This window comes from Onychostoma macrolepis, chromosome 01 (genome assembly GCF_012432095.1).
Source record: "Onychostoma macrolepis isolate SWU-2019 chromosome 01, ASM1243209v1, whole genome shotgun sequence".
Taxonomy (NCBI): Eukaryota; Metazoa; Chordata; class Actinopteri; order Cypriniformes; family Cyprinidae; genus Onychostoma; species Onychostoma macrolepis.
Window position 1 is genome coordinate 14,461,150 of NC_081155.1, and position 23,133 is coordinate 14,484,282.

At 38.2% G+C, this 23,133-nt stretch overlaps 4 protein-coding genes across 6 annotated transcripts in view; 3 read left to right on the forward strand and 1 right to left on the reverse strand.

Annotated features, from left to right (window-relative positions):
- LOC131543674 (uncharacterized) overlaps positions 1-9,699 on the forward strand; it is a 26,300-nt gene extending 16,601 nt beyond the window's left edge. Inside the window, 23 exon segments of the mRNA XM_058781266.1 lie at positions 3,499-3,610; positions 3,689-3,765; positions 3,870-4,091; positions 4,241-4,332; positions 4,479-4,609; positions 4,790-4,917; positions 5,010-5,080; positions 5,168-5,277; positions 5,635-5,694; positions 5,781-5,886; positions 5,968-6,154; positions 6,238-6,401; positions 6,495-6,569; positions 6,661-6,774; positions 6,890-6,958; positions 7,087-7,215; positions 7,289-7,429; positions 7,518-7,684; positions 7,778-7,844; positions 7,930-7,988; positions 8,512-8,695; positions 8,776-8,875; positions 8,969-9,699. Coding sequence (XP_058637249.1) covers positions 3,499-3,610; positions 3,689-3,765; positions 3,870-4,091; positions 4,241-4,332; positions 4,479-4,609; positions 4,790-4,917; positions 5,010-5,080; positions 5,168-5,277; positions 5,635-5,694; positions 5,781-5,886; positions 5,968-6,154; positions 6,238-6,401; positions 6,495-6,569; positions 6,661-6,774; positions 6,890-6,958; positions 7,087-7,215; positions 7,289-7,429; positions 7,518-7,684; positions 7,778-7,844; positions 7,930-7,988; positions 8,512-8,695; positions 8,776-8,875; positions 8,969-9,183 — 2,780 coding nt within the window. The 3' untranslated portion in view covers positions 9,184-9,699.
- Positions 9,700-9,819: 120 nt separating this feature from the next.
- Positions 9,820-13,355, forward strand: zp3c (zona pellucida glycoprotein 3c). Of its 2 annotated transcripts, none has more exons than XM_058783983.1 (8): positions 9,820-10,432; positions 10,692-10,804; positions 10,893-10,996; positions 11,271-11,445; positions 12,392-12,518; positions 12,603-12,691; positions 12,863-12,939; positions 13,029-13,185. In XM_058783983.1, the coding sequence occupies exons 1-8, from the start codon at positions 9,869-9,871 to the stop codon at positions 13,043-13,045; spliced, it is 1,266 nt and encodes a 421-aa protein (XP_058639966.1). In that variant the 5' UTR covers positions 9,820-9,868; the 3' UTR covers positions 13,046-13,185. The 2 variants fall into 2 exon arrangements, with proteins under 2 accessions (XP_058639966.1, XP_058639961.1); XM_058783978.1 differs by having other exon boundaries at positions 9,821-10,432; positions 13,024-13,355.
- On the reverse strand, positions 13,266-23,127 carry LOC131545280 (inositol 1,4,5-trisphosphate receptor-interacting protein). Of its 2 annotated transcripts, XM_058783966.1 has the most exons (3): positions 22,998-23,127; positions 17,238-17,329; positions 13,266-15,362 (listed from the first exon to the last, which is right to left on the reverse strand). In XM_058783966.1, the coding sequence occupies exon 3, from the start codon at positions 15,359-15,361 to the stop codon at positions 13,406-13,408; it is 1,956 nt and encodes a 651-aa protein (XP_058639949.1). In that variant the 5' UTR covers position 15,362; positions 17,238-17,329; positions 22,998-23,127; the 3' UTR covers positions 13,266-13,405. The 2 variants fall into 2 exon arrangements, with proteins under 2 accessions (XP_058639949.1, XP_058639940.1); XM_058783957.1 differs by lacking the exons at positions 17,238-17,329; positions 22,998-23,127 and adding an exon at positions 15,653-17,229.
- Positions 17,270-21,188, forward strand: LOC131545304 (calcium homeostasis modulator protein 1). The gene is made up of 4 exons (XM_058783987.1): positions 17,270-17,333; positions 17,582-17,616; positions 18,421-19,007; positions 20,367-21,188. The coding sequence occupies exons 3-4, from the start codon at positions 18,456-18,458 to the stop codon at positions 21,063-21,065; spliced, it is 1,251 nt and encodes a 416-aa protein (XP_058639970.1). The 5' UTR covers positions 17,270-17,333; positions 17,582-17,616; positions 18,421-18,455; the 3' UTR covers positions 21,066-21,188.
- Positions 23,128-23,133: the final 6 nt, after the last annotated feature.

The window sequence follows — 23,133 nt, forward strand, 5'->3', positions numbered from 1 at the left end:
TTTTGACATTGGCTTGTCTTCCATTATCAATGTCAATCATAGCAATGAGTCCCTGAACAATTTAGCAGATTTACCCGCGTAATATTTAACACCCGCGTTTGTCATTCCTGAAATGGTATACGTGGACGTTTGGTCCTCTTGGATAAACAAAAATTTTCTTCAAATTGTGAATGGATTTTGTACAGAAACCAAGCAAAGGGTGCGCCTCTTAAAGCACAGTACAATTGACTGGAAATGACTGAGCTGGCTCATCTAAAACCAGGAAGTAATTGTGCATTTGGTCAATTGACAGAGCATTAGTGATTGCTTTGAAATATATTGGATACAGTATTTTTCATACTTTCCCCGGTTTTCCCTTAACTGAATTGGTGTTTTTTTCTCTCTCTCTCTCTTTACATTAAACACAAACTGAACTTTATTACATTTATTGCATGAAATGAACAGTATTATACACCTCAAAGGGAAATTAAACTGATTTACGATATCAAATTCTACTTACTGTTTGATGTTTTATTGCTCTGTGTTGTGATGTGATTGTATTTGCTATTATTATTATTGTTGTTGTTGTTACAGTAAAGTGTTATTTTTTATATTCAACTTCTGGTCTCCTGGTATAAGCTTCATATCTTCCTCCCCAATTCTTTTAGAGTCTAGAACTGGTCTAGTGGCAATACTGTATGTGTATGTATGTATGTGTGTGTGTGTGTGTGTGTGTGTGTCATCAATCAATTATCAGTGCCTTAGAATTTTTACATTACATTCTACATCAGGGTGAATTTAAGCAAACTGCAAGTACAGTGTAAGTACTACAAATACAGTGGAAAAGTGCACCTTTAGAATATTAAAAAAAAATCCTATAAGATTAAAATCCCATTAAAATCCTATAGGAACGGTTCCTACAGGATATTTATGTCTTGTCCTATAGGACTATTCCTATCGGAATCCTATAGGAATGGTTCCAAAATACGATAGAAATTCCTATTGGAATCCTATACAATTGTCCTATTGGAATCCTATAGGATTTTTTGACAAGGGTACTGTAATAATATTACTTTTTGCAGTAACTAGTAGTGTAACTAATTATTAATAAGATTTCAGTAATAATATTACAGTTACTTTCCATAAAACAGCTTAGTTACATAGTTACTTTTGATGCCTCAACCCCGCTGATTTCAAATCTAACAATCAGATATTATTTTCATAATTTTCATGACTCGCACATGCATGTGATGTCCCCGGTGCAGCAGGCAAGCTTGGAATATGGAAAAGCTTACATTCAGCAGATAGAAATATTGCATTATATTGATTTTGTCAGGAAAAAAGATGTGTTGTGTAAGTTGTGGCTTTACTTTACTCTGGCGTTGCATCCCTCTGATCAGCATGTGGTACATTGTATTAATAGAATTAAAAATATTTTTATAAAATTTAACAGTTTTTTACAAACTCATGTGATCATAACGAAATTTAATCGCATATGGGTAACGGAAAAATTACTTCAAGCAACACATGACAATTAATGAGATGAATACAACACTTCTACTTGAATGCCACTATCAGTCACTATTGAGTGTTTTTAATAACTTCTGACTGCGATCCAATGTGGATTTTGGTCAAATGATGAGGCAGAAATATGTCTTAGTAACATTCTAGAAGAATTTTATCTGGAAGATACACAGTTACAACTTCTGTGGGGCGTGAAGAAAAAGTAATGTAACTAGTAGTGTAACTAATTACTGTTGCCAGAAAGTAATAAGTAAAGTAACAATATTACTTTTGAAAGGAGTAACTAGTTATGAGTAATATATTACATTCTTTGAGTAACTAGCTCAACACTGGTCATATCACTTCTTTGTGCTGTCTTGTAGAATATGTAGGCTAAATTATATCTTTCACTGCTTGATTGATGCTGAATTGATTTTTAGGAAAGAATGTAAGAGGGACTGTATTTCTGAAGATTCAATAGCACTAATGTAATTAGTGGTACTGTGTTCTGTCCATTTGAATGACATAAGTAGGTTTAGGTAATGTTTCAGATTGTTTTATATAGCGGGTGATTTAGCTGTGGTCTGAGAAAGGTTTCAAGGGTTTGAATGTGAAAGCTCTCAAAGAGGAAAGATGGAGATCTGTGACTGCATAATCTACTGTGCTGCTGCCAAGAGCTGAGCTGTAGGTGAAGCGGCCGAGTGAGTCGCCTCGCAGTCGTCCATCGACGACGTACAGAGCCAGATTCTGACAGAGCTGCAGCAGCTGCCTTCCGTGAGAGTTCACTGCCTGATCACAGTTCTGTCTGGGGGGGTGGGAAGGAGAAAATGTGTTATTGCACATTCCCAGCGGTCAGCGGTGGAGGAGCTGTGGGGCTTTTTGTCTGTGTGGCTCCTCTCTGGGCACTGAAGCTCTGGATGGGGCTCTAGATGAAGTGTTAGGTGGGATGTTGTTTCTTGAGGCGTGTCTTGCTGGTTTGGCTGGGTTAGGGCTGGTTCTGCTCCACCTGGGGCTTGTCTGGTTGGTCTTGTTTAGAGTGACGTCTTTAAGTCTTTTTGTCAGGATATGTACTAGATTTTTATATAGGTGGACATGATCGTGCAGACAGTCGGTGTCCAGGTCTGGGTGGTGTGCCAAGTAGACATTAGGCACAAGGGCACAGTGTCTGGAGATGTTGGCATTTATTTAATTGATTGTGTTCGGATGGAAGTCTTTTCTCTGAAGCAGAGTGGAGAGGATGATTTTTGAGTTGGGGAAACTGTGTCTTGCTTTTCCCAAAACAGCTCTGAGGGAATCGGACACTCTGTCCTGTTGGCTCCGCAGGTCATTGGTGCCCGTGTGGATGATGATGGCCCAGCTGAGATTCTGTCAGAAGCTCCAGGGCTTTATCAGTGTTGGGACACCAGTGTTTAACAGCTCTGTGTCGGGGGAAGAGTTTCTTTATGTCGATGAATTTCCCATTTGAATCAATGAGCAGGGCTATTTTTGGTCCTTCTGTGCTGGTTGGTGCTGGGCTGCTGTCTGATGGGTGCTGCTGGTGTTGTGCTGGGGCACTTGACACGAGGCGCTGTAATGACTGTGAGCTGTCTGGGTCGGGTCTCTCTGGGTGCTGGCTGACTGTGGCGGGTGTCTCTGGGGTGGAGGCCAGTGTTTGAGCTCTGTGGGTCTGCTCTGGTTCTTGTCTGGTCAGGAGCAGCTCTCTCTCCCCGTATGTGTGTGTGTGTGTGTGTGTGTGTGTGTGTGCGTGCACGTGAGTCATGCGTGTTGGTTAGTGTGCATCAATTAAAGCAGCGCATTAATATAGAACGGTGATTAAACTGACTTGGAACTACCTGTGCATTAAACGGTTATACTGCATACCTGGCAGCCAATCAGAATCCAGTATTCAGACAGACCATGGAATAATGAAATATAGCCTACTGTAAGCGTATTAATGACATTATCATAATGAAAGTAGTTTGTTTAATTTTACAGTCAACAGAAGTTGAACTGATGAAAATGTTTTATATACTCCAGTGCAACTACAGCTAAAGAATAAAATCAGACTGATAGTCTGTGGAGGAGATGGTGCTGTTCTTCTTTCTGATTCAGGAAATGTTCTCATCATGGATAAATCTACTGTGTGCAGGTATGTTTATGGAGACATGACAGTATAAATGACAATAAATGATAATAACAGATCTGACAGATTGTCTTGTCTCTGCAGGTCTCTCAAAGGTCTGGATAGCAGGCCGGTGAATCAGATCGCATGTGGAGACCATCATTCAATGGCACTAACCAACGGTATTCACAACTATTTCATCTAACATCTGCCATTTGCTTATCTTATGATTGCCATGAATTGATTGAGTTTTGAGTGTAGATGTTCAGAGCTGTTGCTCTTTCAGATGGTCAGGTGTTCGTGTGGGGTGAGAACTCTCATGGTCAGCTGGGTTTGAGGAAAGATCATCCCGGCTCTCCGTCTGCTCAACATGTTCAGAGTCTGAGTGGGATCCCGCTGGCTCAGATCAGCGCTGGAGGAGACCACAGCTTTGTGTTGTCTCTCTCTGGAGTCGTGTTTGGATGGGGAAGGAACTCTGCTGGACAGCTGGGCCTCGGAGACACTACAGGTCTGATTATGTAAAAACTTAATGTAGTATTAGTATAGTATTAAAGTACATTTAAATGTACCAAATTTGTGCAGTACATATCTATATCAAAGCGTGAATTTGATGTATTTGGAAGTGATGAATTCTATTCACCATTCCTGTGACCACAGACAGACACGTCCCAACGGTTGTAAATAGCCTGAACTGGAAAAAAACTGTGTCCATTTCATGTGGAGAGGAACACACTGCCACTTTATCAAAGGTAGAGTATAATTTTTTATTATTATTATATACTATTTTTTTTAATTATAAAATATATCACTCTATATGAATTATGAGATGTCTTGCCAGTGTATGGTAAAGTAACAATATCTGAAATAGATGCTGATCTTATGGTTGTATCATTAGGGCGGCACAGTGTTCACATTCGGATCCGGAGGTTCTGGTCAGCTTGGGCACAACTCATTTAGAGATGAACATCATCCGCGGGTGGTTGCTGAACTGTGGGGGTCTGAAGTGTCACAGGTCACATGTGGGAGGTAAAGACTGTTCATAAGCAATTAGTGTTCAGAGAAATACTATAGATTTCTTTATGCACCCTTTTTAGCTATCATTCTACCATAACAAATATTGATAATTCCTCACAAGACAAATATTAGCCCAAATACAAGTTTTTGTATGGTTTAAGTTCAGTTCAGTATTGAGTCTTTCTTTCAAAGACATCACACGCTTGTATCAATCACATCGTCAAAGCTGATCTACTCATTTGGATGTGGGACGCAAGGGCAGCTGGGAAACGGAGAAATGATCATGCAGTCTGTGCCTTTCCCTGTGGATCTGCCAACTGGTAAGCAAAAGTCATCTTTTAGCATTCGTGTTGAATATTTTTATATTCATGATGATGCTCAAAGATCTAAACTAAGTATTTGTTGTACACAGAATGCAATCATGAATATACGATTGAAAAAATCATCGCTGGGGAGAATCATTCCTTTGCCTTGTTTTTCAAAGTAGGGCATGGCAGTTTTCATTCATTAGTAGTTTAACATAAATTATTGCTGCACTGTGATTACTCTTGTTTTACTTGCATTTTGTAGGAACTTGAAAGTAAGGCCAAATCCAATCCAAGCAGAGGGGGTTTGACATTAAATGACAGAATGATTGACCGATGGCTGTCTGGAACTGATTCATTGGCAACAGTAAAGCAGTGAGTTTTTCAGAGTGTTTCCATTTACTAATACTGATACAAATCCAGAGTTTATGTATACTATTTCCATGTCATTCTTGAAATACTGGGAAATTGCATGTGCATGTGTGTCAGGACCTCAATGCATTTGTCCTTCTTTTTAAACTTACTAATAAATAGAAGAAATACCAGTGAGTAAATAATGAATATAATGTTTATTTACCCAATCCAGTAAGTGAATCTCGATCTTATGTAGGATTCTTACTATTATGTAATTAGAAGAGTTGTACCCTAATAATATAATTGAGCAATCGCATATATTAATGCTTATAAATGGACTCTATTTTTAAATTTAATAAAGTAGTTTGTTATTTACAGGGAAATAAACACAGTGTTCTCCTCCGCTGCCTCTCTGAATGGAAGTTTTCTCAAAATGAGGTAAAATTAAGTAGCTCTATTTAATATTTTCTCATTTTTGTGCCTTCTTCCATTACAAATATTACTGTAAATGTCTGTTTTTGTAGTTGTGATGAACATTATCAGACGTCTGAAGAGCATTGTGGTTTGGATTTTGATCTGGTTAAAACATCTTTTGCAAAGTTATCAGAGAATAAAAGCTTGAGATCAGAGGTAATGGTGTACATTTATAAACAAAAAAATGTTAATTGCATTTTAAACAATAAGATGCAGTTAATAGTTTGTGTATCTCAGGTAGTGACGGTGGTTGAACAGATGCTGCGTTCTCTGAATCCAAATCCAACTGGTGTGGAATCTCTGAGAGTTTACCTTCTCCTCCCTGAACTCATCAGACGTCTCAGGAAACAACAAAGAACTGAACTCACTGAAGCTCTGGCCTCCAAAATCCTTCAGCTGGACCCTGATGCTCTCAAGGTGTTAGGTAAAGCTGAAGACCTTTCAGTCTTTGACTTGTGTTTTTGGCTTTGCTCTATTTGTCTAAGTTTTTGTGTGTTATATTCTCAGAGAAGTACTGGTCCAAACTCCCTGATGATTGGCTCAAAAGCCTGGTGAGGTTATTTCGCAAACCATCTGCTGAGCTGATTGGCCAGATTTCTTGTGGTGAAATGGGCTATGACTTAACTAAACGCCTGAAGAAGTTTTTGAAGGTCCTTTCAATGATCTATCAGGTGCCTTTTTTTTTTTTTTTATCAAAGATGCTTTTTTGGATCAAAGATGTATTTTAATCATTGTATAATAGTTGTTTATACTTTATTGTGAAGGTCTGCTGCAGTGCCAACAGAGACATCCCAAACAGGGGTTTCATCATTCATGAGATCAATGATCTGCTAGATACAGTAAGAACCAAAGCAATAGTGAATTCTGCTGCACAAAGAAATTTTTAGAGGAAAACCAAATCACCACAATATTCTTTTTCTACATCAATAGCTACAAGCCACCTTGGAGGATCCGTTATTGCAGTTATTGCAGTTGTTGCCGTCATTGCGGTCTGTTATTACTGATGTTTGTCAGGATAAGCTGAAATTGAAAGATTACTACTTTGTGGGTATTGAAGGCTTCGGACATGATACATATCAATAAATTTCAAATAGATTTGCATTACATATAGCAATAACTACCAGAAATCTTATATTGCTTTATTGCATTTTTCTTTCAGGGAACTATTAACATATTGGTCAAGTTCCCTTTTGTGGCTGACACTGTATCTAAACAGAGAATGTTTCATGTGAGTGCCAGACATGAGGATGTACTCAGTCATACATATGCCATATGAATATGCCAAACAGTTTGACAGAATTTGCATTTTTGGGTGGACTATTCCTTTAAAAGCTAACTTAATTTTACTCTTCTTAGTACTTGCGGTGGCAACTCTTCAGACTCAGGGCCAATGGCAATGTGTTGCACATAAACAGGGAATCAGTGTGGTTGGACACACTTACGTATCTCAGACAAAAAACCCACTCATTTCGTAATCCACTGCAGGTAAAAGAAGTGAAGAATTGAAATCAGAGTTGAAATGTCTGATATGGTATTTTAATGAAAATCTCCTGTGCAGGTGGCGTTCATTGGGGAGAACGGAGTAGATCTGATGGGTTTATCGGCAGAATTCTTCTCCCTCCTTTCCCAGTCTCTTCTGAAATGGGAGAAGAAGGTCCTGGAAGTCCATGAGAGTTCACTGGTTTGGTTCAATCCTGATGTAAGTTCACCAAACATTCCTTGTTCTTCCTAATGTGGTCTTTCTCATATATCACATACATGTGCCACGATGCTTGTGTCTTTTGCAGGGCATGCAAGCTAATAGGGATTTTTACTATCTTGGCGTTATCTGTGGAATGGCGCTCTACAACAATCATTATATAAACATTGACTTCCCGCTGGCCTTGTTCAAGAAACTCCTCCAGCAGAGTCCCACACTGAATGATCTGGAGGAACTATCTCCTGTGGAGGCCAGGTAAACGATTAAAGACTACGAGCCATCAGATTTATACATTGTAGTGTTACAGAGCAGGTCATATTTATAATTGTATTTCAAAAATCTCATTAGAAGTCTCAAAAGCCTTCTTGAGGAGGACGAGGACGAAGTAGTGGATATGCTCTTTTTGGATTTCACGGTAATACAGTTTCTATGGTTCATTTGTATAAAAGTGTTGCTGTTGTTTAAATGCTTACATTTGTGCTGTTATTTACTTCCTTCAGGTCAAAGGAAAAAAGCTCATTCCAAACGGAGATCAAATTCAAGTGACCAAAGTTAATAGGTAGAAACTATCTATCCATCTGGCCAAAGTTTATAACTAGCAACAGATTCATTTTATAAATGTCCTCTTGATGTTATAATAGAGTTCAATGAATTATACATTACTTCTGAAATACATACATGACAAAACAACATAAAAAGGCAAATTAGTCTATAGATGCTGTAGATCAGGGGTTACAAAACTTGCTCCTGGAGTGCTGGTTTGCGTCCCAGTGTGCATACTATCCATCCTAAATTCTATGTGATATTAGTAATTTTCAATTCTATTTAGGGCAGATAGGGTGGATAGTATGCACATTGGGATGCAGGCCTGGTGTCCTGCAGAGTTTAGCACCAACCCTAATCAAACACCTGAAGCAGCTAATCAAGGTCTTGCTAGGTATACTTGAAACTTCAAGGCAAGTGTGTTGAAGCAAGTTGGAGCTAAACTCTGCAGGACACCAGCCCTCCAGGACCAAGTCTGGTGACCCCTGCTGTAGAAGTTCGTTTTGAGTTTTAAGTAAGAACTTTTTTTTTTTTTTCAGACAGAAGTATGTGGATTTGTATGTCAACTTCATTTTCAACAAGTCAGTGAAGAAACAGTTCAAACATTTTTCAAGAGGTTTCTTTAAGGGCTGCCCACTTGATGTCTGGAGCATGTTCCACCCTGAGGAACTCCAGGAGCTTCTCCACGGCTCCCCAAAATACGAGTGGAAGGAGCTTCAGCAGGTAAACGTGTTCAAGAAACGTGCCAATGTTTGACGTTTTAAATATTTGACAGTACCTGAGTTTTTCTGCTTCTTCTTCAGTGTGCCTCCTATGAAAAGTGCTCTGCCTCTGATGAGCTCATCAAGAACTTCTGGACTGTTTTCTTTGAGTTATCTGAAGAGAACAAGAGGAAATTTCTGAGTAGGTTTTGTCTTGAACACGAATGTCTTGATGTATCTACGTTATTTAAGGAATATCATTATTATTTGTCTCACATTATTTATTTTTCTCTAGTTTTCCTGTATGGGACGGACCGTGTACCTGTGGGAGGTTTCTCACAGCGCTCTCTGAAGATTGAACTGTGGGACTGTCCTGATGCAGAAGACCGACTGCCAGAGGCCCAGACCTGTTTTGGCAGATTAATTCTTCCCAAATACAGCGATATCAACACACTTAGCAACAAGTTTATACACGCAATCAGCTTTTGTGAGGTTTTTGGACGAGTGTGAAATTCCCACAAGGTTGCAACCCCAAATTATAGGCTGTAGAGTCACAGATTTGCCACACAGATGTAACACAGACCGCTCTTGTTGGGAGCAAAACATTTTGCTTAATGTTGTCACATTATGTAGATTTATATAGTTCTCATAAAAAATTTAATATTTGTAAATAAACAATATGAGAGCTATATTCTATTTTTAGCACTACTTTGTAATTTTTATCACATTATAAAATATATTTTGGTATGTCACCTCATAACCTTATTCCGTTCATGTTCTGTTATTTGGTGTTTAAATAAAAAGACATTCTCCTAAATACTTCTCATATTATCTATCTTTTAAATGATATAAATATCATAAGACATGGAACATAAACGTCAACAGAACTGGAAAAAGCGTATGTACTAAGTTATTATTTTGATTTTATATGAAGCAATGAGACGAAATTCAAATTCACCCAATTTTTTTCACAACTGACAAAGATATGAAGTCTTACAAGCAGGTGTATACATGCAATACCAGTTTTTATCCAGCAGACGTCAAACTTCACTTGTTTTTGTGGCGCTCCTTCATAATCTGTTTGGTTGACAGGTTTGAGCTAATTAACAGCAGGTGTTTCTTGTCACACTGTTACTACAAATGTCCTTCCAGCAGTTTCACCTCATCGAGGTGGCTGGATAGCCTCAGAAAAGTAATGAAGCACAGAAACGATAACAGGAAACAGCAGAGGATGTGGTTTAACTGTCTTTTGATTATTTTTCTCAACACTAATCATTTAGTGGACTCATTCTCTTTGGAACCTAGTGAAATTGATCCAGAGGATGAATGGGACTCAGTGGAAAGTTTAACATTAAGCGCAGATGATTATGACAGTGATTTGTTTATGCCACAACCAAAAATGCACTCAGAACCGGCTCCTCCGCTAAATCTACCGGTGTCGGTACGAATACCAGCGTCTGAACTCTACAAAGAACTTTTCACCCCAGAAAAGGGCGGTAAACCGATTCCTCCACAGGTCAAGTCAATACTTCTGCCCACAGTACCTTCCGCGAAACCGGCAAACTCTGTCTCCGGTGCGACGAAGATGGTGGAGGTTTTGTGTCACCTGGACCGGATGTTTGTGAGAGTCCTGAAGAGTTTTTGTAGTAGTTTCGGCGCATGGAGATACTTGAAACTGGGAACGTGTGCTGTCAATAAAGCCACAGCTACTCACTATTATTTTGTGTACTATCTGAAAGGATGTGGTATAAAACGACAGGTGGGTGACTATATGGCCATGTACACAATGTAGCTAAATTAGGTTAATTAAAATTCACCAGGGTGTGTACGGAACCGAATAGCGGTTAATGATGCGTTTAAACTCTTATCAGAGATGTGCACGCCTATGTAGACGGTAGTTTGGTTTAAATGGCAGAACACAACAAGCCTATGGGGATTCACTCCCGTGGTTAAACGCAGTTTCACTCCTGAAACTTTACAGTATGTACGTGGCCTTTTGGTAACATGTTTTATTTCAGGAGGATGCCAATCGAGTGATTTACACAAACATGCTCCAATATAAACCAGCTGTCACTGGGTTGATTGTGAGGGAACTGCCGTTTTCAATGCCTATTCGCTGTAGCTACACGAAGTAAAGTAGTTTTTCATTTGTTTTGAACTGGTAAATACTTTTTAAATTCAGATTTTCAAAGGCTTATTTATTCATTTTTAATTCTAAGGTTTCACCGCTCCTATCAGGTTGGATTCAAATCCAAGATAGTTGGTGGAACTGTGTACAGGGGCCTACAGACTCCTGCAGGGCTCTCAATCATGGCAATGGACGGTATATTATTACTTAGTTTTTGTTTGTTTGTCTGCTTCATTTATAACACAAAAGCATAGCTTGACTTTTTTAAAATAATTATAAGCTTCACCTTTAAGTTCCTCAAGATTGTCCCCATTTACTTCCTCGTTGCTTTGCTTGTTTGAGGGACTGGGCAAATTTATGGTTTGTGATAATCTGCATTGTGCCCCAAATTATGTTGATTGAGATTAACTTGTACTGAACTGAAAATATTACTTTTAAATGTAAACTGATTTGTAGCTTGTGGTTTCAGCATCTTGGAACTTGCTTGCTGATGGCCAGAGTTTTGTCCTTGGCAAACCAATATGCTTTGAAGCCAAAGGCCCCAGCAGTGAGGCAGGCAAACGACTGTACGTGAACAGTTGTTTTGTCACTTCCTCTCCCAGCCCTCAGTCAATGGAGAAATATTCTGTGGTTGAAAATTATGGGTAAATATTATCTTTTTGTACTGATTTATGAAAAGTCAACTTGCGTTGCTGTTTCCACAAATTTTGGAATTCATTGTTTATGGTCAAATTTAAAGGGATATTCCACCCCAAAATGAAAACTGTCTTTAATCACTTTCCCCCATGTCGTTCCAAACCTGTAAAAGCTTCGTTCGTCTTCTGAATACAATGTAAGATATTTTAGATGAAATCCGGGAGGCTTGTGACTGTCCCATTGACTGCGTAGTAAATTGCACTGTCAGGGTCCATAAAAGTATGAAAGACATCATCAAAATGGCCCCTCTGCCATCAGACGTGCAGTTTTCAGGAGGTGTCACGGAGAAGAAAATTGAATAAAGTCGATATTTATTTTTCTTTGCACACACAAAGTATTCTCGTCGCATCACAAAACTCAGATTGCATGTCTGATGGCAGATGGACTGTTTTGACGGTCTTTCATACTTTTATGGACCTTGACAGTGCAATTTACAATGCAGTCAATGGGACAGTCGCAAGCCTCCCGGTTTTTATCTAAAATAACTTAAATTGTGTTCCGAAGACGAAAGAAGCTTTTACGGGTTTGGAACGACAATGGGGTGTAAGTGATTTAATGACAATTTCATTTTGGGGTGGAGTATCTCTTTTAAGTTTGACCATAGTTTAGATTTACTTGGCTCATTGTATTGAGGTCCACATTAAATTTTTTTTTTTTTTTTTCCGCGTTTAAATATAAGTGATCATTGACTCTATTACAAAAGTAAATTTGGCACTTGTAGTCTTTAATTGAAGAAACCCCCCCCACCCAAATTGCAAGTGACAATGATCAAAATTACCAATGGATAAATTAAATCCTTCCTTTTTCACTATACAATAAGCTGTTTCAATTGTCACAATTGTAAAAAATTACCACAATTTTCCATTTCATTCCAACTTTATCATCTATATGTAGATGCCTGGTGGACAGTAAGAACAGCATTCTGACGAAGTTCCACACCAGTGCTAACAAGATGACCGTGAGGCTTTGTGTTGCAGCTTTTCTGTTTAAAAACATGGTTTCTCTGCCACAGACCAAAAAGGTAAAAACATGACACATTTATAAGACATTTGAATGAGTTCCTGGTTTGTTGGACCTCCTTTAAAAACTCCTCTTCCCTTTGTAGACTATGTTTATGCATTGTGAGTTGGACTTTGGGCCACAGATTCCTACACCAAGTACTAAGTCATGCACGTATAATGCAAAAACCAAGAAGTGAGTTTTCAAGCACATAAGGATCAAAATGTGCAAAATTTCTGCTCTAATGATTAGATTCCCCTTGCATATTCTATTAAACAGTTTGTAGGTTTTTTTTTTTTTTTCTCCTAAGTTTTAAATTCATCCACCCAAGTCTGAGTAGTAATTGTAGATGTTTGTGTGCTGTAGGTGGACAGAGATATATGGTGATTCCACAGTCTGCAACTGTTGTGCATCTACATGTCCTGCTCCTTCAGTTGCATCTGGTCTGTACAAATTGATTAACTTCCTAAATTAAGTTTGTTTTACCCAAATTTCTTCCTTGCTGACCAAGTTTCTATTTTCATAAGATAAGACAATGATCACCAGTGAGTCTTGGAATTTGAAGATGGGACCAGAAACCTCATCACCTCGTTCACCAGAAGAGTCCATGCCTGAATTCCCTTTAGCTGGCCATGATGACTTTGAGTCGCTCTGGGAATCCGATGATGATGATGATGATTACTAGGAGAACGTTTTACAGATGGCAGATGTTAAGGACTCTAAAAGTGTGAACTATGTAGTTATGCCTTGTGAAGTTAATATGATAAACTGAATTCACAAATTATTTAATCTCTTTACATTTGTCACCAAAAGAGTAAATGCACTATGAAACAATGAACACCTAAGCAAAAGTACATTAAGCATTTCCAGCACAGCATCTCATAAAATTATATATATATATATATTTTTTTATATACGGTTTCTCATTGATCCATATTCATATATCAGCACTGGCATGTTTCTAATCATCTCCTGTAAGTGTCTATTTGTTTTTAAGTACAACTCTTCATTTGACAAAGGCAGAAACAAATTAACAGGTTTTCCCACTCTGAACTCTTCTGGAAATCCAATCTCCCTAGGAATGAGAGGGTTCCCAACCAGAGCATGGCTTAGTGATTTAGCTTTGACTTTCTGCTGTAAGAAAGTCAGCAGATCATTAAGCCTGCAAGCCATCTGCTCAGGGTCCCAAGATAACGTTTTGTTGACCAGAAAATGTAACACTGCGTTCTTCAAGTGGTAGTTTGTAAGCCCACATGGTCCAGTGAGGCCAGTCTGGTGTTTGTGTAGGAAGGAAAGGATCTGTAGGCAATGAATATGGCATGCATTGTCTGGAAGCGTTTTGGTTATGTGTTGAAGAAGGGCGTTTTCGTAGCGTGTAAAACATACAGGCCAATGGGTGTCTGAGAATATGGCAGAGGGAGAATACGGGATCAGATGTACTTCTGAGTCTTTAAATCTGACCACAGGTGTGAGGTTGAACAGAATGACCCGACCTGACCTGAAACGAACTTTGAGACTTCCAGGGTTTTCTCTATTCTGGAATAGTAGGTCAAACTCATACTTGTGGCTGATCTCATCCCATGCTTTCCTAACGGCTGTCTTAAGCCACTTCACAACATGTGTTTTAGCAAGATACGAGTTATTTTCTTGGCATAGAAGGTCATTAATGTACTTTTCAGTCATATGATCTTCTTTTTTATCTGGATGTAGGAGACACAATGTATCGTCATCTAGGTTGGAATTGCTGCAAGGGCAGATGGTTGAACTGGCGCCGCCTTTGCCCATCTTGACTCTGCAACAGTACTGTATGGTTGAAGAACCTCTACTTTCTTTCAAAAGCTCAAACTCGAAGTTATATGGCTTTGGAGGGACGATGGGTACATGTATGTCGCACACAATGCTCTTTCTTGAAGCCCATTGCTCGTATAATCTCCCAACGCCAACAAAGTCCTCAATCTCCATGTCTGAACCTGTAGTCCTCACAGCTTCCAGCAGGTCGTTCACAAAACCCTCTACAAACTCACAAGTTTGCCAACTGTGACTGGGTGGAACCAGGATACACTGGTTATGGAAGCTAGTTAAGGTCTTGGAATCAAGATCTGAAGCTTGGGAGATGTTCAGGCATCTCAGCATCTTCCTTTGCAGCTTGGAACCCTTTCTGAGGACATTTTTTAAAATACGAAAAAATGAAATAAAGGTGAGTGTCTTCCAAAGGTACCAACTGTAGGTGTCCTCTTGGTCACTAGATTGTTTCCCTTGAATTATCGTTGTCAACCTTTGACTTGAAGTTGGTATTTTTTGGTCAATGAGTAATCCCTGATCAACTTGATGTTCGTGATGGGTGTCAGTCCGGCCAGCTTGTGGCTTCTCTGGGTGTGCCGCATCCCCCTGAGAGACATTCTGGTCCACAGTGGGCCCTGACTGGTCCATGTTGACATGCTCATGTGTTAGGCCTTCCTTTGGCATATGCAATGTCTGTTTGTCTGTGTCAACATCCAATATTTTCTGGTCATCTGGTGCAAATGCCTTTTGGCGGAAGTCATTTTGCTCTCCCACTGGGGACATTTGCTCCTCGTGCAGCACCGTGGTCTTGACACTTGGCAAAATTTGTTGAACATCTGACGTGTCCCCCTCTCCTCTCGGCACCCTGCGATGACTTTGTGACACTTCCTGATTTGAATGTGGCAGCTCCATGGCAACATTGTGCTCCCCTTGTTCTAGCTTTGCCCCCTCCTCCAACAGAAAGTGCTCATGGTCTTGCATGCTCACCATGATATCGTCATCTTGGTCGTGAAAGACATTTTGATCCTTTGAGAGGAGCAGACTGACGACTACGACAAACACCTTTAGTAATGCGTCTTCCATCCTACGAGTGGGGAAAAAAAAGTTACTTCCTGCACACAAACCTGTATGTTCTCTATGAAAATATTCATAAACCACATCATTAGCAATAAAAAATTAAGTATTGAATCGTTTTTGAAATTATATATTACTGCTTTAAAATTCCGGTAGAACTAGTGTCCGTCATTCTGAAATATTATTTCATTTACATAATCCATTATTGCTTAAGGGGAGATATAGATAGATAGATAGATATAGATAGATAGAGATAGATAGATATATATATATATATAATGTGTGATTCGAAGAACTTACCTTTCAGAACCCCAACTTCAAGAACAAAAAACGTCTCTCAGTGTAAAGCCGAAAACATAAGTTGGCTGAAGATGTGTTTGCAGAGCTCTGTTCGGTTTTTTGCTTCTCACACAGGATATACTCTGTCAGAGTTTGAGTTTGACAGTACAGCATTCAGGAAGTGTGCTGTCACACAAACCTTCCTCTTTTTTTAAATAGTACACCGGTACCACCTCTACATGCAGTGTGATATGCAAGTTTGTCTGATTGCCGTGTATGGACCAGAATAAAAAAAATGTAAATCATTCCGTAATCAAAATAAACCGTTAAAACAGCAAGGTTTTCTGCTATTTATACTACTCATTGCAAATAGTGGCAATTATTTGCTCCTCAGTATTGTAGTACGTTATAAAACAGTACGCAATAATAACGTATTGAGTGTAAATTATAGTTTTAATTCAAATTATTAACTGGATGCCACCTTATTGGGACAATAAAGCCCTCCCTCCACCTACTCGAACCCTACCCAATACTCTTATTTTCAACTTTTTGATTATTTCCTTCATTTTTACTTAAAATAAATGCCTTTCTGATGCAATATGAGAGTTGAAAAGAGAGGAAAAAAGTTTGGGCTCGAACTTGGGTCGATCGTGTCAAAAAATATGCGTCTTACCATTTACGCCACTGAAACTGCTGCTAATTTAGCGACTTTTTTTTGTGTTCACTAACTCAAACACGCGTTCGCGGGCAGAGTTACTGTAAATACTGTAGCTTTTGCCAACATGACGGGCTATTTGCACTTAGTGTAAATAGACACTCTGTTAATTTTTTGCTGTTATGCTGTGTTTTTGAATGAATCTTTTGAGTACATAATTTAAAGATTCACTCTTAACACTCCAGACTCACTGGTCACCACCTTCAGGAGTAAAGATGTTACCTAACAAAAATGTTTCCATATGAAGTGGTGAACGAATATGAGCAAACTTCAGAGTTATATTTATGGGCTTTTATTGAATAGGACAGTAGAGGTTAGACAGGAAAGCATTTTTGATTGGACAGAGAGGGGGATGGGATCGGCAAAGGAGTCGGGAAGGAAATCGAACTTGGGTCGCTGCGAGCACAGTTGTGCTATGTGTCGCAGCACTAATCACGTTGCTATCGGGGGCCAACTGAGCAAAACATTTTGGTGAACTGATATGTATTCAGTGTGGTGAATCAAAATCCCACTAATAATATTTTCTGGGATGCATCGTGGTTTAGTAATCAAGTTGGTGAATATGGCCTTTTGTCAAGTCAAGCCCTTCAGTGGAGTTAATAAATACTAGGGCACTCATGGCCTAATCGACTTGTAAGCCGAAAGGTTGCGGGTTCGATTCCCAGTACCGGCAGGAATTGTCAGTGGGGGGAGTGAATGAATAGGGCTCTCTTCCACCTTCAATCATCAGTTTCATTAGCACTGGTACGCATATATTCTGCTATGTTGTATATACTAGTACATACTACGTACTGTATAGCTAACAATAGTGTATCTTTTAAGGTTTTTAAAGGAAATATGGTTGATTTAATAATCATTGTAAATGATTCAAAAGTTTTCCACCAACTGTACCTGCAATCCCACAGAAGAGTTCATTTGAATCGGGAGAGGCAATGCCTTTGCATGCGCTGGAGCCACACCACCTGTTGCCATGGTATCACCATCTATGTAAATACATGCAATCAACTATATAACTATAATAAAATACAAAGACACTTTTTTGCATTGATACTGAAATCATGATGTTTGCAAGGACAAAAATACAAACAGACAGAAGTTTAGGATATAAACATTCACATTTTCACCTAAGAGCTTAGAATCTTTCACATCACGTGGAAGAAGGTGTGTATTTTTTGTGTGTCAGAGAGAGAGATAATGAGGGCTGAAACAGATAACACAATCCTTTGCTTTCACAGGCGGATGAATATTTGGCAGCACACTGTAAAATTCTGTAAGTAGACAGAGCTGTCTTTTCAGCATTTTGCTGCACAATTATTTCAGACTTGTATATTTAAGTTTTAAATAATTTAGTCCGTGAATTGTCTCGTGACCCTATTTACAGTACTTAGTCTAATGATGTATAATACAGCAGTGAGCATTATTCTAAAGAAAAAAAATTGTCGTCTACAAGTCTGTACATATTGTACATTTTTCAGTAACACTTTTCAAAAAGGTCTCATTTGTTAACATTAGTTAATGCTTTAACTAACATGAACTAACAGAGAGCAATGTATACTTACAGCATTTATTAACCTAATAATGTTAGTTATGTTCATGTTAGCTCACAGTGCATTAACTAATGTTAACTTTTGACCATTTAACCTTGTTTTAGTAAATGTTGAGATTAACATGAACTAAGAAGATTAATAAATGCTGGTATTGTTCATTGCTAGTTCCTGTTAACTAATGTTATCCATTTTTCATTATTCAGTTAATTCCAAATTGAGTTTATACATTTTTATCGGTAGCCCAGTAGTGCACAACACAACAAAATCTAATTATTGTGGCTTGTTTCAGTTGTGTTGTGCACTACTGGGCCACTGTACATCTGTGGTTGCATGAAGAACCTTTTAACATTAATGGAACCTTTCTTTTGCACAAAAGGTTCTTTATAGTGAAAAAAGGTTCTTCAGATCACTGCGAAAACCCCCCTTTATGACCTTTTATTTTTAATATCGTCTTTCTTAAGTTTTCTACATTCTGCATGTACAACATCAATACTGGCCCTTAAGTAACAAAATTTCTTCTCATTCAGGTTAATATCCGGATAGACCAATCCAAGATATCAACATGGATAAGTTCCGTATGATGGCCCAAATTCTTCAGTCCAACCAAGAGTCTTTTATGAACGGTATTTGTGGCATCATGGCCCTGGCGAGTGCTCAGCTCTATACATCTTTTGAATTCAACTGTCCCTGTATCCCTGAATACAACTACTCATATGGGATCAGTATGCTAGTTATTCCACCTATATGGTTCTTCCTTTTGGGTTTTGTACTAAACAATAATGTCTCGATGTTGGCGGAGGAGTGGAAACGGCCGGTGGGACAGAGGAGGAAGGACCCCGCGGTCATGCAGTACATGTGTGTGTCCATATCCCAGCGTTCGCTCATAGCACCAGCCGTTTGGATCTCGGTGACTCTAATGGATGGTAAAAGCTTCCTGTGTGCCTACAGTATGGACCTGGACATGTCAGAATTTGGCAAGAATGTTAGTGGACATGGACTGTCTCAGGAGGAACTCTTACGAACACTGGCCAAAATACCATGCAAGCATATATATGATGGGCAGCACATCCTGTCGAGAGAGGCCGCCACCAGATACATACGCTGTATTTCACAGGTAAGATGATCTGCTTACTGCAGTATTTGCCACTGCTTGATATTAAAGGGATAGTTTAGAAAAATGAAAATTCTGTTATTAATTACTCGCCCTCATGTTGCTCCAACCCAGTAAGACCTTCGTTCATCTTCAGAACACAAATTAAGATATTTTTGATGAAATCTGAGATTAAAATACTCCATGTGACATCAGTGGTTGAACTGTAATTTTATGAAGGTAGAAGAATACTTTTTGTGTGCAAAGAAAACAAAAATAATGACTTTATTCAATAATTCTTCTTTCACGCATGCATCGTATGAATTGCGGTGGATAGTGACACGGAAGAGAAGAAATCGTTGAATAAAGTCATTATTTTTGTGTCCTTTATGCACAAAAATTATTCATTTGGAAAGCTCTCTGATCTCATCAAAAATATCTTAATTTGTGTTTCGAAGTTGAATGAAGGTCTTACAAAAGTCGTCTCAAACTCAATTCCTGGAGGGCCACAGCTCTGCACAGTTTTGCTCCAACCCTAATCAAACACATCTGATCCAGCTAATCAAGTTCTTCAGGATTACTAGACACTTCCAAGCAGGTGTGAGTTGGAGCTGGTTGAAACTAAACTGTGCAGAGCTGTGGCCCTCCAGGAATTGAGTTTGAGACCACTGTCTTACAGGGTTTGGAACGACATGAGGTTGAGTAATTACTGACAGAATTTTCATTTTTTTGGGTGAACTATCCCTTTAATTCAAAACAGTAGTAGGATTACATAAAAAAAAAAAAAAAAAAAATAATAATAATAATAAAAATAACTGATGTTTCTATGCTGCCTAAACTCAAAAAGTACTCCGACTCAGAGCACAACAGCTGGGCTCTAGAAGTACAAATAATTAATTTGTCTACAGAAATGTGGAAAAGGTGTTTTAAAAAGTGTAAAAAATAAAATAAAAATTAATAAAAACAATTAAATTAAAAAATTAAAAATTTAAAACTTATTACTTTAAATAAAATAAATGGTAACTTAAAATATTGAAAAACAAATCTATTTAAGCTAGTTGCCAAGGCAACATTTCTCATTTTCATGTAGTTTAACTTGATGTACTAAAATAACTAAAACTGAAATAAAAATTAATACATTTTATGAACATATAACGAAACTAACACACACACATATTTGTTGACAAAAGGAATTAAGAAAATACTTAAAGAACCATGGCTGCTGAAAACGTTGGCGAAAATTTAGCACTCTGCACAAGCCTAAAACTACTGGCGTAGACCAACTTAAAAATTTAGACTTCTTAATGGCATTGTACAATGAGGCTGGAAATAATAATGTTACTAATATATACATTTTGCTTGTCTGTATTCTAAATGTTCCAGGCTTTTGGATGGTTGTTCTTGTTGATCATCACAATCACTGCATTTCTGATCCGAGCCATTCGTCCCTGCTTCACTCAGGCCGCCTTTCTCAAAACCAAATACTGGTCCCACTACGTAGACACAGAGCGCAAGATGTTTGATGAGACTTGCACAGAACATGCCAAAGGTTTCGCCAAGATCTGCATCAAGCAATACTTTGAGGGCATTAGCGGTGAGATTCAAGGCTTTCATGATCATTCACGTGGAGATGATAGTGATGATGAGGATGATGAACCTGCTACAGAGGAAGACAAACTGATGGGCGTTCGGCGCCAGGACACCATGAATAAGGTGCTGTGGGACTGGCACATATGCAAACCTCCGCTGAGTCTGAGAAAGTCTGGAGATGCTAGCACTGGACAAAATGGCGATTGTAGCATGAATGCTAATAAAACTCAAGACCAAAATGTCTGTGATAAAACTGACCTTAATGAGGGCCAAAATGGCTTCAAATGCGGTTATGTGAATCCTGGCCTTGATATTGGCCAAAGCGATTTGAACAAGGGATATGAGAATGCTAGCTTTAAAATAGAACAAAATGGTTTTACGAATAGACGTAGCAATGCTAGCACAAGCCAAAATGGATTCATAAATGGTGGTGTCTCTTCTCCATGCAATACTCAAAGGAAAGCATGGGCAGTGTATTATAGCAAGGTTTGAGATATATTAATGTCACATCTGACTAGAAATCCTACTATATTGCTTTTCTAATGTATGTTGTCTTAACCATCAAAATACATTAAGGTCTTTTCAGTTATATATTATGTATCACATTATATAACCAAAGCAATACATCATTCATAATTCTAGTTTGATCTTTATATTATTTGCTCTACTTTTTAGAGTGAAAAGTATATCTGTCCTAAAAAAATTTGTAAATTAATGTGAGCAGATGACGAATAAAGATTTTAAATAAACCGTTGTCTTGCTTTGTGCCACCAGAGGCCACTATACAGCACAACTCACCACATTTGACACACTAGATATACTCTGTAGTTGATGTAAGTTTTGTAAAGTGTGTGTGTGTGTGTATAATATATGAATGTTATATATATATATATATATATATATATATAATGTATTATAAATTATATACGTTTAATTTCATATGCTGTAGCATTGTATAAACACTTAATTGACAGAATTAAATAGCATTTTCATACTTTTTGCATACTTTGGAAATGACGCAATAATCATATCCTGTTGTAATATTTCAGGTGACTTTTTGTTTGTTTACTTCACACTTTACATCATCTCATATTTCAAATATGATCTCTGTTTTACTGACAGCATTAACCAAGTGTAACCATGGCAATCAAGTGCACAATCTTTGTTAGGAGAGGGGAGAGGGTTAATATAGATAATTTCCGCACAATAAATACTGAAATTGTGTGATTATTTTACTCGTAGTTTAAATTATGACTGTTTTGAACATCTAAAAATCCATTACAAATATTATGGATATTTTATTATGGGTAAAACAATAAAATCTGTATATTTGAAAATTAGGAAAAATAAAGAGAACTTTGTCTCTAACTCAAATGTGATCTTCATTTAACAAAAATAAATAAATAGTATAACATAACATAATTTATTCAACAGAATGTAATCAACATAATCAGCGTTGTTTACGTTCAGGAGAAAGCGCGCACATGCTAAATGTTAACAATGCTGAATTATGTTGATTACCTTTTGGGGAAAGTGCACGCATGCATCGCAAAATGGCGGAAGATGGTAACTCGGGGAGAAGAATTGCTGAATAAAGTTGTTATTTTTGTTTTCTTTGGCAAAAAAAGCTAAGTTGAGCCACTGATGTCACATGGACTGTTTTATCGATGTCCTTGCTTCTGGGTCTGGGAACATTTCAGTTGTGTTGCTGTCTATGGAGGGTCACATAGCTCTCCGATTTCATCAAAAACATCTTTATTTGTGTTCCGAAGATGAATGAAGGTCTTACGGGTTTGGAACGACACAAGGGTGATTAATTAATGACAGATTTTTCATTTTGGGCTGAACTAACCCTTTAAACTTAATTGCTTATTTCAGTTTTTTGCCAAGGCAACATTTAAATTTTTCATTTAAGTTTGCGTTTTTCATCCAATATTTATATTTTACTTTATTTCAGCTTCATTTCAATTACCGAAAACAACTTTTTTCACAGTTTTAGTTTTCGTCAACAGCTCTGGAAAAAAACACCTGTATGACAGCAAATGGCATCCTCAGAATGAAATGTAACCTGTGATTTGTTAGATAACCAGCAAACAATCTGCTTAGCACAAAACTGAACTCGTACACCACCGATAAGTCATCAAGATCGCTGAGTGCGACAAACAGAGACACACAGAGAGCACATGGTTGTTAGGCAAGCAGCAGCTGTTGTCTCTAGAGCTGAATCCCGAACTATAGTGTTGGGGGTTGGTCGCCTGAGTTCTCTGAATAAAAGCTACAATTATATTCTGTGGTTGAACATAAACAGGCTTTGATCATGTCAATGCTTTAGTAGGTCAGACAGCAACATGATCTGCATCAGATCTGCTGCATATGTGTCACTGCGTTCACTAATTCATTCTGCCCTATTTTTTTTTCACTCACTTTTTTCTCACTCGCTTGTTTTGTCTGTCACCTTCGGCTTCTGTTTTCTGCAGCACCGTGCATGCATGCGGCCTTACTTCCTATAAAATGTTGCAGCCCTCTGAACGAGGCATATAGAAGCAGCGGAGGCCATCCT